Genomic DNA, 18,470 nt, shown 5'->3' with positions numbered 1-18,470 from the left:
TCACTGTCTGAATCCTAACAGAAAATGCCTCCTCCCTCCTGCTTTCCTTCCTGTCCTCCACTTAACATTTCTTGAGTCTGCATCTCAGACACCGCTCTGGGCATTGGTGACAATGTGGCAAAGAAGGAGCCGTGGGCCCCGGCATCCAAGAGTCTGGTGTGGAAGACAGGCCCGCACGAGGCAGGGATGACTCAGCACAGCAAGCGCGCACAGCGAGAAGGGGCGCCTGAGCTTACGCAGCAGGTGCGGGGGGCAGAGGCCCTCTTGGCGTAAGGCCAGGCCAGAACCCTGCGGCGGGCCTTGCAACCCACCCGCCCTGGTTAGGATAAACTCAAGATGTCTTCTTTCTGGCTCTACATACGGCCTACATTAGAAGCACCCCCATTAATCATCGGTGCCCTGTGACAGCTGGAACTTACCTGTACAGCTGAACATTACTGAGTGAAGTTCAGAAAATAGAGCTGTTACAGAACTGTTTCTAAAACAAGAGAGAAACTTGTATGAAGCAAAGCCCAGTGGCACTTGGGTCATTTGCTCTGAATGCGGGATGGGCAGGCCAGCTGTAATACCCCGGGATGGAGTGGGGTTCAGCGGGCAGGGAGCCACGAGCGTGCTCTTCATGTACTGTCTGTCCTTCCCGGCTCCCTGGCCGTCTCTGCCCTCCTTGCTGCTCTGCCAACCATCTGTGGAGCACATCATGTGTGCAGGACCCTGCTAAAGGGCCAGTGTGGGCAGAAGACGAAGGAGGGTTTGCAGAGCTGGAATGGGACACAGCTCCTCCCTGGAAGGACTTCAAGGTTGTAAGGTCTCCGGTGATCTCCTGTATCTCTCCTTCCAGCGGATGGTTTTTAAGTGTTTCCTTATAAGCTGTGCCAGGCACTACCAGCGCAGAGACAAGGAGGACACAGTTCTTCTCCGAAGAAGTTCCCAGGTGGAGGGGGCACCCTGCCTGAGGAGGTTGGGGGAAACTCTCCGGAAGACTGGCCCTAGGGCTGATCTTGAAGACCGACTTAGGATTTGCCAACAAGACAAGTATCTCTTGTTTGGGAGCCAGAGTGTAAGGGCTGCTCGGGCCCCACAGTCCCAGGGAACGGGCTCAGCCACTTCCTCTCCTGGTGGTCTCATGGGGCCGTCATCGAGCCTTCGACCGCTCTGGGCTCTTTTCTGGGGGCTCTTAGGGAGAAGCCACTTCCTGGCTCACTCAGGGTGGGGAGAAGCTGGTGCACAGGGTTGTAAGACTGAGGTCCTCACCTCCTTTCTGCTGTTGGTTGGGGTCCCGAGGACCCCCTGCTCCCCCTGGCTTAGCCACCTTCTTCTCCAACAAGCCAGGACTTCTCGTGCTGCAGGACTCTGAACTCCCTCCTTCATCTCCCCTTCCAGCGGCAGGGAGGCCACTGCTTTTGGGGGCTCCGGTGATAGGACTGGGCCCACCCAGCTGATCCAACGTCAGGTCTTAGTTTCAAGATTGACAGCCTTAACCACACTGGCAGAGACCATCTTGCCATGTAGCATGACGTGTTCACAGGTCCCAGTGACTAGGGGTGGACACCTTGGGGCCATTCTTCCCACCACACTGGACAGAGACACCATGTGTGGATGATGGTGGCAAGTCAAGGACATCCCCTGGCTTGAGATGGTCATTCTGGAGCAGAAGGAAAGACAGAACAGGGAACATCCTCGGGTCTCATGGTAAGCCCTACTCACGACAGGCCCTGCCACTCAGCTGTGGGGGCTTCGGCAGGAGAGCATGAGGAATCCTTGGGACGCACGGGCCATCCGCCGTAGCTGCCTCCATGAGGTCAGGGTGAGCGCTGTATGGCCCTGGCATTTTGGAAGGTGGGGAATTCAATAGAGGCCTTGCCCTTAGGCTGCCTGGGAGGCATCCCACCTCTTGTTCTGAGACAGGGCCAGTGGAGAATGATCAGTGTGGCTGGCTGTTTCTGAACAGGGATGGGAACGTTTTTCTGATGTCTTCATATTGTTTCGAAAGAGAGAAGTGTTTGTTGCAATCTCTAGCTTTATTTACCGGCTGTACTTGTGATACATTTTTGGAAGTCTGATGTGCACCAGTGTTGGCAGTGTGCCCTTTCTAGAAACGGTGGCTGCCAATTAGCTAAGACACGCATTTGCCCCTTAGAGGTTAAGTGGTTGCAGGAGTCCGTACTAGTTCACAAGCTCCCAGTTCAGCCCATAGTCCTCGCATTGTGGACACGCCTCGCGTGCTCCCACTTTTGTCCTTTGAGCTGACTACGTGTAAAAGTAGCTGGGGATCAAGAGAAGAGGTCTCTTCTGAGCACCTGTTGAATTAAGTCAACAGGAAGGGTCAGCCCTGAGAGACATCCTCACACATATGGTGGGGGAAGAAATACAATTACCGTCAGAAGCTACAGGGGCCTTTCCAGGTCTTGGCAGCTGCATGCCCGCTCTGCTTTGTTCAGCCTCCTGGAAAAGTTTCGGGAACAAGGCAGGAGTATCAGTAAATGAACAAACCTGCTCAGCCCAGGCCATTCCTGGCCTTCCTAGTTGTCAGCCATGCAAGCCTCCCTGATTATTGACTCCAGAGCGGGAGAGAGAGCCCTGGCATGCACTGGCAGGACACCCTTCCAGACTGTGCCCGGGGAGCCTGGTGGCTCTGCAGGCAGGCTGCCGAGTGCGTGGGGTGGGTGAGTTAGTGCCAGGCTCACACGGTAACTGTCTGCGGCAGGGGGTGGGCGGTGGGTGAATGGGAGTGGTTGCAGGCCAGTGGCCTTGACCAGGCCTCTGATGCACCCCATCCCTGGAGCCGTGCCTCTGTTCGGCTTGAGCCAACTTTGGGCCACATATGATGAGTCCCCCACTGTCTCTGACCCCACACTAGGTCCTCCCCTGGCCCCGGGGGGGAAACTGGGTGGCATAGCAGAGGGAGGAGAAGCAGCACTGGACACTGGCCGTTGCACCTAGTGCCTCGAGATGGCCATCTGGTCCTGTAGATGTTGACCATTTCTATATGCATGTGCCTGTTATCAAAGTGTGCTTCCTCTGGGATGAATCCCATGGGACTTGGGCAAAGTGAAAAATGCCAATTCTGAAGGTTACACGTGGTATGATTCCATTCCTGTATCATTCTTGAAGTGACAGAATTACAGGTGGAGAGCAGGTGAATGGCTGCCAGAGGTGAGGGAAAGGATGTTGGGGTGGCCAGGGTCCTGCAAGGGTGGCATGTGAGACCCTTGGAGGACGGGCCCATTCTGCCTCTAGACTATGGGTCCACATGCCCGCTCATTGGTTATGTCGCCTAGGGCTAAGCCCGCACACGTGCATGCGTGCACACACATGCATACAAGGCAGACAGCAGAGGTGAGAGTAGGGTAGGTCAGTATCTCGGGTGTGATGTTGGACTGCAGTTGTGCAAGGTGTCACCGTTGGGGGAAACCGAAGGAAGCCTGGGATCTCTATTATTTCTTACAACTGCGTGGGACTCTCTAATTATCTCAAAATAAAATGTTTAATTTAAAAAAGGAGAACCATAATTAATCACGGACAAATGTTGACTCTGTCACTTGGTCTTTTTTTTTTCCCCCTTTTCACTTATGTCCCTTTCATCAGACCGTGGAGGTGGATATTGACGTTCACATTCACTGATGAATATGGGGCATGACCTGCACATGAGGGCCGCGATAGGACACAGCTCCGGGATGGTCGGAATATAAATTTCGCTGCTGCCATGATTATTGATGAAGGGAATGCGGCTGAATGTGAACATGTGGGTGTGCGGTGAAGACCAGCTTGAAAAGAGACCGTGAATCTTTGTGGTTTGTCTTTCCAAAGCCTGGTCTGCACACACCCAGAACCTAGACGAGGGCTCCATGTCCACCTGGTGAGGGGAAAGCCCCTTCCTCAGGCAGATGGCATGTGCCCGAGGGACCTGGCTCATCGCAGAGGGGGTCCCAGACTCCCATCCCCACAGAGAAACCTTCAGCCTTTTCTTAAGTGTTCATGTCTCCTTTCCCTCTTGTGGGTCCCACCCTGTCTTAAAGACCCAGTCGGTGCAGGAGGCATGCCAAGCCACGCTACCGACTCCCCACACAGTGACAGTGGCAATCAGCCACCCGGGAAGACAGTGCCCAGAGATTAATTATCACACAGAAAGGGAATTCACCAGCCTTTTGTTACCGCAGTAATGAAATCACTGACACCTTCACACCGGCTGAATCTGGCCATGCCACGGTTGAAGTTCTGCTGAGAAAACTGAGAAGAATGTTGCAGTTCACTCTCCAAGGAGAGTCACTGCGAATACACCCGCCACTGTTCTGTTCAATGGGCGAGGGGAGTAGCTGGAGAGACACAAGCCGTGGAGTTTCCTCTGCTCCTGAAGATGGATGAGAGGCCCTTTTTCTTTCTTCTCTTCGCCATTATTTAGCCTTCCACTAAAGTAGTAAATCTATATTTTGGAGAAGAAGAACCACTAAGACTTTAAAAAATATGTTAATGGGCCGCCCGGTCCCCTGACACAGGCCCATGTCCGGCTGTGACGTTTTATTGGACATGCCGCGTGCGTCAGGGTTTGGTTTGGATACGGAAACAAACTAGCCTATAAAACACTGTGCTGTAAATATAAACCTTTATGAACCTCTCGGGACAGTCCTTCTAAAATGTGAATTAAGATATTCCATGATTCAAGCCCATAAACAGAAAAGTAGCCATCACCCTGAGTAGTAATTTGCTTTCTGAAACCTTAGGATATAAACTGCCTTTGGCCTCCACTCACTGAGTTCTGAGTTTGCGTGTACAATGGCAGTGAAAGAACTTTCCAGAAATAGTCTTTAAAAGGAGTTCGAGCTCTTTGAGGCCAGACGGGTCTCCCGAAATACACCTCTTTTGCTTAGGGGCTATTTTGTTTTTTTCTTGTTTAAAGAGCCACCGTATTTTACTGCTGAGCCCGAGAGTCGGATTTTAGCGGAAGTGGAAGATACCGTGGACATCGTGTGTCGAGCCATGGGTGAGTGTGGGACAGCTGCTCCACGGGCTGCTGTGAGGACTGAAGGGGCTGCAGGGGGACCGAAGGGGCACTTTCATCACTGTCGGGACACACATTAAGTGTGATGTTAGTGACAGGGCCTTTGGATCCTGGCAGAACTCAGTTACTGGGCATGTGACCTTGAGGAAGGTGACCTTGACCTAGCTGAGCTGTTGCTTCCTCGCCTACAGAGCGGAGATAAGAATATTCATCCAAGGGAACAACAAGAAGAGCTTCACCCCATCTGTCCCCACAGAGAGGGACAGCCTTGTCCTCTCAACTCCTTTCAAACACTCTGGTTCCACAAGACCATGACTCCCCAAGGCCTGGAGCAGGAGGTGCTCTTCCGTCTGTGGGGCGACGGGCACTGGTGACGACGCGTGCTGTGCAGTAGGAGAGGTGGTTCTAAAGTCTGAACAGGAAGACTTCCTTTTTTTTCTTTTTCTTTTTCTTTTTTTTTTTTTTTTCTGCTTCGGGTTGACTTTTTCTTTGTTATTCTAGTAATCTCACCCCTCACCCCCTGTCTTGGTGACAAGCTGTCCACCGTCACGCAGCATCAACAATTATACGAACCCCCCCTCCTAGAGACAGGCTTTTTAAAGGCAATTTCATTAACAAAGGCTATGTTAGTGCACTAGACACTGTCAGTGAAAAGACCTTTTTTTTTTATGTTTAAACCTGTCCATCTTAAGGGTGGGTATTTCATCCTAAGAGCTTGGAAGGTAAGGATTAGCAATTTTGTAAATATCCAAAACAGCTTCATAGAAGAGATATTATTATCTCAGAATACACATACGAAAACAAGACCTTAGAAAGTGAGGTTAAGTAATGTGCTCAAGGCACAGAACCGGGGAGAGGAGATGAGATACCTCTAAAATCCCAGCCTAGCATCTGGCATATAGGAGCTGCTCATTAAAGACTAGACAACCTGCCAGAGGTCTCATGGCAATGGAGACAGGAATGAAACCCAGAGCCACCAGCTCCCAAAGCAAGGGCTTTGCCCGGGGCACCTGGCTTCTCCCAGAGAGCTGAGGTCTGGGCCTAGAACTCATGCCAGCAATCCACGGGTACGGACATGTCATTGTCCATCTCTGAAAGGGAGTGGGGGTGTGCTCTGAGCAGTGTTGATGGCTCCTGCAGAGATCAGGGTCTGCCACAGGCCACCTTCCTCTACCCACAGTGCTTCCACTTGGAGCCTGTGTCCTGGGGGGGGCTCAGTCCCCAGCCCCTGGGCAGGTCACGGGGGCACTGTTGGCACATCTGCTCTGCGGCCATCCTCTGTTCAGGATCCTGGGGATGGGTGGGGGGAGAGTGATGTGACCTTTACATGGAAATGTCCCCCTCGTGGTGGGTCGCACTGCTCTCTTCCTGGCATGAACACCGTTTTCCAAGGTCAGTGGTGCTCTAGAAGTGGAACTCCACTGTATTTCGAGCGCTCAGACTTTAGAAACCAGAATCTGCAGCACTGCTGGGGGTAAGATTTCTGTTTATGACCCTAAATCACCCCAAAACAGAAAGACTCCTTGTTCCCCATATACTAACAATTATTTTTCAATAAATGACAGTCTTAAGCCCTTCCCTTGACAAGAGAATGCTCTTTTTTGCATGATTTCTACAGGGTAAACTGCTTGTTAAATACAGACGTGTACATATATACTGAGCAGGCCTTTCAACGCTGCCATCAGATAATTTACTGCTTTTTTTTAAATTTTGACAATGAGACTACAGCAGCATGCGAAGTGGTTACTCTTCATGAAAGCTCGATCATGTAATTGCTCTTAGGAGATTTTACATGAATTGGTTATGCTTTTACCTTGAAATGGATTTTTTTAATTTCCTGATTTAATGAAAAGTGACAGGAAACATAATTAAGGCAAAGAACAGAATCTGAGAATACATTATCTTGAAATATTCCACGACATTAACTTTATTTATTAAAGAAGACATCTTACACCTACATGGCATCTGAAATCAAGGGATTTGGGTGCGCTTTTCACCGTGAATCCTGCCAAGATGGGTTTTATTTAAATTAATTTCATAGGTCGGGAAACCGAGGTAAAGAACCAGCCTAGACATTCCTGCGCACTTCCCGTGGGCCCACAGCAAACATACATGCACCCGCCATGCTCAGGACCACATTGTCGCATGTGTTTTGGCGGAGTGTCTGTGCACAGCCTGTCATGTCTACCCAGTTGGTATAGGTGGCTTAGGAGGTCAGAGACATGCCCAGGTGGCAGTGTCCCCTACCACTAGTCACACAAGCTTCTGGGGGAGCTGCCCAGGGAAGGAGCCTGGCATCTCCCAGGTCAGAGGTCATCCCAGGCAGTAAGGCACCGGGGACTAGCGCACGCCTCGTCATGCCCTAGGCTCCACGCGCTGAGCATGGCCATGTCGGGGCCGAGCAACAGAGGTCCTCGCGCTTTCAGGCTGAGCAGAGTCCCTTCATTCACAACCTAGGTTCTGCCCCTGTGAGCCTGCCCTTTGTCCCCTGCATCTTCCCTCTGAAACCCAGCCTCCCCGCCGCCATCCACTGGGCCAGCTGGGTAGCACAGGGCTCTGGTCTCACTGACCGAGGCCTGAATTTTCACTGTAACATCATTAAGATGAAGAATGAGATGAGGAAGGCACAGCCAGCCTCAGTCTGACCCTCTGTCCTCCTGCTCCAAGTGCTGGCCTTGCTCCGAGTGCCTTTAGCTCCTAGGGACAGGGGTGGCACCATCCTTTGACCCCTCCTTGTTACCTACTAGACTCACATTTGTCTGGGAGCCAAGGCAGCTTTTTCCACATCCACAGCTAAATGCCTCTCAGGACCCCTCAGCCTCCCCCCACACGCACCTCGGGTGATTTACCTCCACCGTCCTCCACTGCCATGGACGTCCGCTTAGATCAGTGATGTTCAGCCCCCTCGGCAGGGGACGGCTGAAAAGATGGGATGCCTTCTTCTTATGGTTAGTCCTAATCAGAGTCATTCTAGCCACTGAGCGCTGCCGTGTGCAAGGCACTGGGGACATCTGCGTGCGCTGATGGGGTTAATCTTCCTAGCAACATTTCAAGGTTGCAGTGATCACTTCCTTCCAAATGTGTCTCTGGTCCTGGCGGCCCTTCCCTGAGCCTCGAGTGGCAGAGGCAGGTGCTGCAGGGCAGCAGGGGCCTTCTTCCCGATCCCTGTCTGTTCCCAGGACAGTCATGGTCCCGGCTGGAATCCCTCTCTCTCTCCAGACCAGAGCACAAACCCGCACCGGCTCGGGGGTCCAGAACGATCTGCAGCCCAGCAGATCAGGAGTTCGCCACTGCTCGTCCTCTTGCTGCTTCTCTGTGTCCGTTTCTCTGCACATAACACTGTGCGAGGTGGAGAAAGGGACCCTAGACGAAACATGCCACCAAACTATCACCTTGTAGTGTCTGAAACATGTTCTCCTCAGCTCTCACTTAACGTGCTTGCAGTTGAGTTCTTTCAAATGCCCAATTATTTCCACTCCTGCGTAGGGGTCCCTCTTCCCGCCCTCCAGTGGTACAAGGATGCCACGTCCATCGGCAAGCTCCGGGATCCCCGGTACAAGATGCTGTCAAGCGGAGGCCTGCGTATCCAAAAGCTGCGTCCCGAGGACTCGGGGATCTTCCAGTGCTTTGCCAGTAACGAAGGAGGGGAGATCCAGACCCATACCTACCTGGACGTCACTAGTGAGTCCTCCCCGCCCCGCCCCCGCAGCCAGACCCCCTGCGCTGGGCCCTCCGCCAGAGCTCCCCACTCGGAAAACCGTAGCATCTGTTCTGCGAACGGACAGGGCGTGGGGGCCAGCGGTGACCCACTGTGGAGTGCCACCGCTCCTGCCCATGAAAGCCCATGTGCTAAGCCCCCCAGCAGCAAATACACCCCATCGTCCCTACGCCCTGCCGCCTGACCTGCTCTCGGGAGAGCCTCGTGCTCTCCTGTCTGCTGAGAAGTGAGGGGACAAATATCTCCACTTTTCTGGAATGAACTGGAAGCACTGTTCAGTGAATAGCTCATTCCTAATCTTTTTCTTTTGATCCTTTTCCCATTTTTTTATATTCACATTCTATTTTAGTTTTATCGAACAATTATAGTTCTTCTGTAAGTTTCTTTTATTACTCCATTAGCAGAAATACTTTGGCACCCTGTCTTTGAAAACTAAAATGAAGGTATAGGTTTTCACTGTATCTATGGGTTTTCTTTTTCAGCCCCACAGTTGTAATATTGTTCTTCTAAAATGAAGTCATATTTAGTGGTTATGGAATTATATCTCTTGGAAGCCAAATGCTGATATCCTCAGGTGTGAGAGCCGCTTGAGGAAGCAAATCATGTCCGTATGCAGACGGCTCTCATCTGCCTGAACTTAGGAATTTAAGGACTCTCTGTGTGTGTTTTGGTAAAGTAGGGGTCATTACCTTGAACCTTGTCCAGAGGTCAGATTTAGTCTCTGGTTTAGAGCATAGGAAACCAGTATCACTTCAAATGATGGCAATAATATTGGTACTTATGCCAGAAACTGAGTTTCGATCAATTAGAATTATTTAAAGTATATCTTACAAGTCGGCCAGGCAGCTGTGGGGCACAGATGAGCATACTTTTTTTTCTAATTTATTTTAATTCCAGTATAGTTAACACAGTGTTATATTAGTTCATGCATTTAACGAACATCTACACAGCATCTGTGTCAGGCACTGGGTCTTTGGGGCTTGGGGACAGAGCTCCGAGGAAGACACACAAAGTTCTCACACCTCCAGGACAGAGATCAGGAAGTGGGGAGACAGACGGCAGAGGAGGGGTAATTTAGCCAGGGATGAGGGATGGGAAACGAGCGGACAGGTGGGGCCTGGGGTGACCAGGGAGGCCTCTCTGAGGGTGGTCAGGTTGCGTTCCTTGTGATGCTGCCGGAGCTGAGGCCCAAATGTGCAAAGTTTTGGGGGACATGGGTGTCACGGGATGGGGGAGGCTGCAGGTGATTTCCAGACACAAGCTTGGGGAGGTGTGTGTGCAGGGTGCAAGGAGACAGTGGGGACGCAGTGTGGTGAGGAGCCAGGGGTCCTGCTAGGAGGTAGGTGAGAGGGACAAGCAGGGCGAAGGCCCAGGAGCCCGAGGGAAGGTTCTACCAGCTTGTGGCAGGGTGTCCTTCACGACTTCCACGGGGCACCGACGGCCGGGTGTAGAACGGCCAATGCAGGGAAGAGCGGAAGGCTTAGGATCCGGGAGGAGGCCACTGTACTGTCGACTTGGGGGCCCCAGCCGGGGAGGGAAGCAGGGGTCTCTGGGATTTGCTTTGGAGGTGGCATCCATAGGGCGTAGGTGGTTTGTGGTAGAAGGAGAGGTGGCAGCAGTGCTTCGGTCCCAAGTTTCATCCACTGGTCCTGGGAAGCTCAGGGGCCTCATGGGATTGGGGACACACAGATCAGAGTAGAAAAAGTCGCTGAATCTCGCTAAAGCCAGCCTGAGCTACCCACCACTGTCTCGGTCTGATTGGGGGCTCTCAGGAGCTGGAGGCCCATGCCGACCCCCAAGGACAAGAAGACGCCCCCAGCACTTGGGCCCCGACACTTCCTGGAAATCCCTCACTGACGTGCTTCAAATCTGGTTATTTTGTCTTTGGGTAATATTTAATATTCAAAAATCCAGTTTTTCTATTTTTCCAAAAGTACTAAATGCAAGCTTGTTAGATTTACCTGAATAATTGTCCCCCTCGTTAACATCCACCTGAAGCAGCCACTCCCGGCTCCTGCGCTCGCCCACTTGCGTGTCCATTCAGCCACGAGACTAGAGTTCTCTTCAGGTTGTAAACACAGGCAGTTCCTGGGGGACAAATAAGGGAAGGTTATAGTCACTCCTGAAAGGTTTTCCTCCTTTATTGCTACAGTTATCTCTGTGATTAGTCCCATAAAAGCCCATATGGGCCACCCCAGCAGGCAGGTCTGAGCGCGTCTGGGGGACAGTGCACTGAGTATCTCCCTGTTGACTCCCGCTTAGATGTCGCCCCGGCGTTTACTCAGCTTCCGGTGGACACCACGGTCACCGATGGGATGACGGCCATCCTGAGGTGTGAGGTGTCCGGAGCCCCCAAGCCCGCCATCACATGGAGGAGAGGTAGGTCACCAGTGCAGCCTGGCCCACACGGGGATGAGCCCATCGGCCCAAGCCACGTGTGTTTTCTTTCCCGCCCTCCTTCGTCCATTCAGTGAAGACCGGCAGCCATCTGTGGGGCACCCGCCCGGCATCAGACACCCGGGCCACCAGCGTGAGCTGGACAGGCAGGGCCCCTGGGAGCTTCATGGAGCTTACCTCCATGAGAGGAAACAGCCATGTTTTAAAACATGGGAATATCCCTGTTTTCTGCCTCAGCCCTTCATAGAGCTCCTTAGGCTTATGAAGGGATTCCCCCAAAATACCAGGGAGTGGATTCGGAGACGTGCCACCAGGACCCAGTGTCCCCATTTGTGAAACGAAGGTTCTGTTAAAAATTAAGAATAATATCCTTGCTCTTGTAAGAAAGAAGGGTGCCGAGGTGGCACACCTGAAACTGATAGGATACGTAAGCCGATGAGACCTCGTTTCACAAAAGGCAGAGAAACCAAAGCCTGGGTGACACCCAGGTCCTTCTCAGTGTCCCTTAGCAGAGTGGCCTCGGAGGGATGAAGCTTCACTGAAATAGGAAACCGAGAGAGAAAGACGCTTCTGGCTCATTTGACACACGTGATGCTCTTGGTGTCACCTGTTTTCAGTCCCCGTGAGGAGGGGCTTCATGCCTCCGGCTTGCGCTCTAGTTCCAGCTCCTTCCACAGGCACGTGTGTCACTAAATGAACCACACACGTGGTCTGTCCTTAATAAATATGTGCTGACACGTGTGGGTTCACGTAAAGGCCTCGTCACACCCTCAGACCATGGCTCTCAAACATGAACGCCTGAGGAGCTCCAGGCCAGCAAGCTGGCAAGAGGGCATTCTTTTATCTTACACATACTTTTCTCTCCCGATTCAGAATATAATGATAACTTTACACAGAAAATCTTCAAGCGCATACAGATATAAGGGAAACTCAGAATCAGTCAGCCAGAGATAATGACCGCATACATGGTTCATAATTTATTTAACCAAGTTTCTCAATTTCGAAGATTTTTTTGGTCTCCATTATCCTAAATTATGTTAAAGGGAACGGCTTCGATTACTGTTGTACGTATAGTTTTTCACTTCATTATGACTGTTTCAAGTCATTTCCTTGGTCTTGGTGTTAACACTCCTGCTTTCTCGACTTTTCTTCAGGAAAACATATTTTGGCCAGTGGCTCCGTGCGGATTCCTAGGTTCATGCTTCTGGAGTCTGGGGGTCTGCAGATCGCCCCTGTCTTCCTCCAGGATGCCGGCAGCTACACCTGCTACGCAGCCAACACAGAGGGGTCCCTGAACGCATCTGCAGCCCTGACCGTTTGGAGTAAGGACCACAGGCCATGTGGAACCTTCTGTTAATCACGGCTTAATCGCCATGTCAGCTGTGCTTAGGGATGTCAATATGCCCTTGGAGTCTCTAATTGAATCATAAGAGAATGATTATTTTTACAACTAATTTATAGAAATCTGTTGAGTAATTAATTTTTCAGTTTCTGAAAGCATAATTAGAAACTGTATTCAAAGATTTAATGGAGATGTTTCAGGAGAAAGAAAAGAGGGACTTTTTACAGTCAGTGGCAGAGAGGGTATTAGCCCAAATGAGCCGAAATGACAAAACCGGTGGGGTGGTTAATTTTGGAAGCTTCACGTAAAGAAACCGAATCAAGAGTTAATGTTTTAGAGAAAGTATGGTTTTTTCTATAATATCATTATAACCAACTCAAACACTCCTAGTATATTAAATATGAGTGTTTTCTATGTTAGGAGTGAACTGGAGAAAGATCTTTGTTATTTCTCCAACTTTTGTTTCTTTATCGAGAACACCGTTTCCTGAAATGAAGAATAGATCGTTTTCCAGACGTAAGGATTCATTACTGAGTATTTCTGCCCCCTGCCAAAACTTTTAGCTTCACTTGCTGGCGTACTTTTTCCTCTTTGCTTCATCTATAAGTATGTCACTAAAATTAATAATAATAAATAAAAATCGTTATTAAAAAAATCAAAAGACAGGGCTCACGATTTTTATAAAGTTTATCTATAGGAAGAGAAAAACTTTTAATTTGCATCAGTGATGAATTTGTTAAAACACTATCCTGAAAGAGAAACTGAATTACCATGCTTTATTTCATGTCTGTTTTGCTCTCTATGATACAGTTTGTGTGCACTTTAATCAATGACCTTACTGATTTATTGGGTATTCTAAAAACACCAGGAGTTTTAGAAAGGAATGAATTTAACCCCTCCCCGATATTGTCGGGTACCCCCCCCAAAAAAGATTTTTGTCTTATTTCTTGGCCCACTGTGTCCACCCACTTCCGACTGGTCACATATTTAACAACTTGTGAAGAGTTGATGTCTGCATGTCTGTAGGTCACTCACCAGAAAGTTCTATGGATCTGCTAAGATTCAGATTCTAACAGCACTAGAGCAATAGGTACGCTCATGCAGCCTGCCTCCCCCTTCCGCAGACAGTAAAGCTCGCATGTTTTCCTGGACATTCAGCCACAAACAGTCAGGCTGGGGGCCAACCTCGTCTTATGACTCCCACATTTCAGGCTCTGTTGGTGGGACCAGAGCAGTGTTCACCTCAGAGGGATGCAGCGAGGGGACCCCCAGCACAGGGCTTTTGCTGGGGCCTTGGCTGTGGCCCCACCTTGACCCGTACCCGGTGTTGGGCGAACCACCACGCCTCTGAGCTCCACCTTCTAGTCCGAAAACCTGGGAGTGGTGCTCTCACAGCCCTCCCAAGGTTGTTGTGAGATTAAGTACAACGATATAAATGGAAGCACTTTGCAAAGTCATGAAGTGCTGCGCAGACAGCAGAAATGACCAGAATGTTAATGATCTTGGGAAAGAACCAAGATTCTCACCTAAACTGCAGAACCTCATAAACCTCGGCACATGCTCGTCATTCTCGATGTCTCCTGGAGGGTTTAGAGGTTTGGGAGTGGCCCTTATGGGGAGGAACGCCCCACGACCAACCGCGGCTACGGCCTGGGAAGGCTCGCTTTCAATTCCCTGAGTGCTTCCCAGCGCTTCCATTTACGCTCACTTTGCCAAGATGAGAGAAAACTTGGAGGTTTTGTTGTCAGATGACCAATTCATTCCCCCCTCCCCCCGAGGGAGGAAACTCTGGAGCATGTAATTTTGTCTGAGCTGTGACTTATGTCTTCACAGATCGCACGTCCATCGTTAACCCTCCAGAGGACCGCGTGGTGATTAAGGGGACTACGGCCACGCTGCACTGCGGAGCCACTCACGACCCCCGGATCGCCCTCCGGTCAGTTCCGTCACTTACGATATCTGAGGCTCGTTCATGTCCTGGGAGCTTAGGAACTGACGAGGAGATGGGAAGGGAGAATTTGGGAAGCTTTGATTTCAGCCACAGATCCCTGATTACAGCATCTCACAGTCTTGGGCTCCATCATTAATCACACAAATCCCATTTTCTACTTCAGCCTTATGTATTATTTACAGTGAGCTATGTTCCACTTCATGACTTCGGTACAGCTTTTCATGATTTTTCTGCCAAGGTTAATACACTATCTGTAAAACGTACTTGTCAGAGGCTGATACTTAATGAGAGAAAAATCTGGAGGGATCGAATAGGATTTCAGTGGTGTTTACGCTGGGCCGTACAATACTCACAGGAGCAAGGGAGACCCACACCCAGAAGAAAGGCAACCACAGTCCCCTCGTGCATATAGGGAAGTACTTGTAAAGATGGGACTGTGTGCCTCGAAGATCCACTAAATGCATCGGAATATCTGGTCTTTGTCTGAGTTTGGACGGGACGGTAGCAATGAAACATGTGACTTTCCAGGTAAATGTGTGACAGGAGATACAGGTGACCATGGGTGGTAAGCTTCTTCCCAAAGAGCTGCCAATTTCAGAGTAGTTTTTAATTTTCAGAATCAGCCTGGAAAATAAATCTAGGAAGAAAGATAAAGTCCTCCTAGAATTGTCTCTCTGGCCTTAGCCCGGAAGGCATGCACTTAGCCAAATGGATAGAATCGAGATGCATTCCTCCTTTCTGGAACGTCTCACTCTGGGCAGAGGGAGGTGGTGGCTGCCACATACATTATTAACTGGATTCAGAGACTGAGCTGCTTTCTCACTCTTCTTGGGCAGGTGTTTGGCAAATCATGAATTTCCGTGCCTCCACCTGGCTCTCTGGAGTTCCCCAGAGCTCAGAAGCCAAGTTTGGTTTAGTTATGAGAGTGTCAGATGCAAAACCAACAAGCAGAAACTAACAGGTTCAGGATTACCTAGGGAATCCATGGAGGTCGTCTTCGCGAGAGCTGTCATTCCCAGAAAAGAACCCGCTCATCTCTAAGTGGTTTGGGCAGAGGATTCCAGAGAGAAAGGACAGATAAGCTGGTTTTCTGCTACTCTGTGAGCTTACATGGAATCCCTCTGGATCCATGTGGGTTTCTCAGAGCTTTTATGTGTGATTAAACAACAAAATTGGAGCCTCCTTCCTGAAGAGGACTTCAATCGCTCACTCTTGGGGCACCCCTCGTGCCCGGTTTCTCTGCCCCAAGAGCATGGGCCCTAAGGGACAATCGCAGCTGGACGTTGTATCCCCGAGTGAGCAGTTTATTCATTTCCTTCAGGGGAGACCAGGTCTGTTCTGTTTCATGGTAGTTGCAGATAAGCAGTTTATTACTGTCTTTGCTCTGTGCGTATTAAACCTTTAAAGAACTGGGTACATTTTGTAAGTCCAGGCAAATTATTTTGGAAAGGAAAGCCAGCACTTTGATCCCATCCAGCGGTGAGTAGTGGCTCCTGTCCACTGACAGCCAGTTGCTGAGCACACTCTTAATTGCTCCTACATTCAAAAAGAAAAATGTGTGAAAGTGGTCATAAATAAAGAATTAAATGAAAAAGAAATGCAGTTTTAAGGAAACTCTGCCAGAATGGTTGGATCTTAAGAAAACACGTTTATGGGGCATGATCTGTCTTTTTTCTAGAAGTTGGGTGGTTCCCCTCTGAAGAGTTTTTGAACAGTCATTGCTTCCTCTCCGGTCAACAACCCCCTCTACCAGGCGCATTCCTGGGTGGGAAGGTGAAGTAGATTTAGGAAATGACAAGTGTGATCAGGACACGACAGACTTCCATCTCTAAACCCAAAGACCAGATCAGTCCTCACTGACCCATTTTTGACCTCAGCATCTGTTGTTGTATTGTGACCAAGATAGCTGGTTGCTTTTCTTTTTTCTTTCTTTTGGATCTATTCCCATGTCTTAAAATTCACCCATTTAAGGAGCACAGTGCCGTGGCTTCTGGTCTACTCACAAGGTGATCAGTTGCCTGTGGCCCAGATCCTAACTCTAGGCTCTTGGCTGGATCCTAACTGGAGATCTTTTCTAACTCGTGACTCCATGCTTGGCCTACAGCTACATCTGGAAGAAGGACAACACAGTCATCACCCCATCTAGCAGTTCCAGGATTGTGGTAGAGAAGGACGGGTCCCTCCTCATTAGCCAGACGTGGTCGGGTGACATTGGAGACTACACCTGTGAAATCGTGTCCGAAGGAGGGAACGACTCCAGGACGGCCCGGCTAGAGGTGATGTGAGTGTTGCTACCGCGTAGCCTAAGTGCCTTGCCTCCCCGTTATCTGCAGGATTACGTGCCGCTGTCCTGACTCCCAGTGACTGTCACTTAACACACGTGGTGCCATAGTGGGTCCCAAGCCAGCAGTCAGAGGCCATGGCCTTACATTGGGGTTTCACCGGATCCTCAAAATTAAAACATTGCGCTCTTGGTTTAGAAAGTTGATACTTGGTTTTCATCCTCCTCCTCTCTGTTTCCCTCATTTCCCCCATTGGTACCGTATCGTGGTGGGCCCTGTTCATCGCACCATGTGTGAGGAACACTCAGTCTGCTTTATGGCATGATGCTCGTCAGCACTTGCCATCGGCGAGGAATGTCAGGGTCAGCCTGGCGAGACAAGACCATTCCAGGAGAGCTGGCTGCCTCTCTGCGGGCAAAGACACACTCTCCACGAAGTCTCTGGAAATCCTGAGAATGGCAAGAGGCTGACCTGGACTTCCTGGGGGTCCCTGGGGCCTGGGTGGGAAACCACCACCCTCCTCTATCCCTGGGCCCTCTTTAGTACCGCTGCTCTCTGTTCACAGGCAGGGGCTAAGGAACCTGCTGACAAATTCCCTTTCTCTGACATATTTATTTTTTAAAAAATGGTATCCTCCCAGACAGTCCCTGAGCACACATCCAACAGTGACTCCGAAGATACAGCAGCCGTGTGAGACCAGTGTCCTAGGGCAGCCAGCTCTGGGGGTGAGGCCAGCAGCCAACAGGGGCCCTGCTGGCCCCAAAGGAAAGGTCTCTGCCCCTCCATCTGGGAAGGCCAGACAAAAGCCACTCCCGAACACACGGTGTGAATGGTTTGATTATAGGGCCAGTTTCATTTGTCTTTGGATCCCTAGACTCTGGCCGAGGGGATGAGAATGAGAAAGAAAAACGCAGGCTACATGCTATGCACAGCTTCTCATGTCTGTTGCACGTGTCTGAGCAAGCGAGCGGACGGGCCACTTTGTGCTAGCGTCTCTTTGTGGAATTTGATGGATTAATGATGTGTAGCAACAAATCCAGAAAAGCCTTATGTTGTGCCTCTAGTACCTGGAAAAGCCCCTTCTACCTCCTCATTGGCCTCTGTAGGATGACCCCTTGCTCTCGTGTAGGTAGACGTTAGTCCTTTGTTAGGGTGCAGTGGGTGCCCTGCAGCCCCAGGGGACGTACGGGGGCTTGGTGCCGCAGCCACAGGCCAGTGTGCTGGGGGCCGCTGTCCAGACGGCTGACCGAATGTGTGTGGACGTGCCAGGTCTGTGTGCCCCAGCTCTAGCCTCTGCACCTGCTGACCCTGGGCTCTCTGCCCTCCACGCTCACCTAGCCCTCGCCTGGAGCCTTAGCCTCCTGCTGCCTCCATGGTGGGGCCTCTGTCTTCTGCCATCCCCCATGAAGGGCTCATGCCTCCTCTAGGGCTCAGCCAGGGGGTCACCCCTGAGTCGGGACACCGGATGTCTCACAGCCTCCTGGCCCTTGCGTGGACCTTCTGCCGGAGCCCTGGTTGTCCGGGGGCAGGGTGTGAATTTTCACCGTTCCTTTCCTACTGAAGCAGACACACCTGGATGGCACGGCTTTGGACTCTGAGTGCCTGGAAGTGCACTGGGACCCCAGCAAGGCTCCATAAATATACATTGGCTGGTAGATGTGCCCATGAATGGATAAATGTTGTAGGTTACCGGCCACTGGCTGGTCCTCCTTCTGACTGGCTCTTCCCTCTGAGACTCACACACCCCAGGCTGTTCCTCCTAAGCACACAGGCACGGATCCCAC

The 18,470-nt window shown here is 50.7% G+C and overlaps 1 protein-coding gene across 2 annotated transcripts in view; it reads left to right on the top strand.

Annotated features, from left to right (window-relative positions):
- Positions 1–18,470, top strand: part of SDK1 (sidekick cell adhesion molecule 1) — an 865,094-nt gene that overhangs the window by 635,209 nt on the left and 211,415 nt on the right. For both annotated transcript variants that reach the window (XM_080830507.1, XM_080830508.1), the window contains exons 8-13: positions 4,895–4,978; positions 8,483–8,677; positions 10,977–11,093; positions 12,266–12,433; positions 14,287–14,389; positions 16,509–16,685. In XM_080830507.1, the coding sequence (XP_080686633.1) occupies positions 4,895–4,978; positions 8,483–8,677; positions 10,977–11,093; positions 12,266–12,433; positions 14,287–14,389; positions 16,509–16,685 (844 nt within the window). The remainder of the gene's footprint in view (positions 1–4,894; positions 4,979–8,482; positions 8,678–10,976; positions 11,094–12,265; positions 12,434–14,286; positions 14,390–16,508; positions 16,686–18,470) is intronic.

Source organism: Martes martes, assembly GCF_963455335.1.
Source record: "Martes martes genome assembly, chromosome: 18".
In the NCBI taxonomy this organism is placed as follows: domain Eukaryota; kingdom Metazoa; phylum Chordata; class Mammalia; order Carnivora; family Mustelidae; genus Martes; species Martes martes.
Note: the sequence above shows the minus strand (reverse complement) of the source record. Positions and strands in the feature narration are given on the sequence as shown.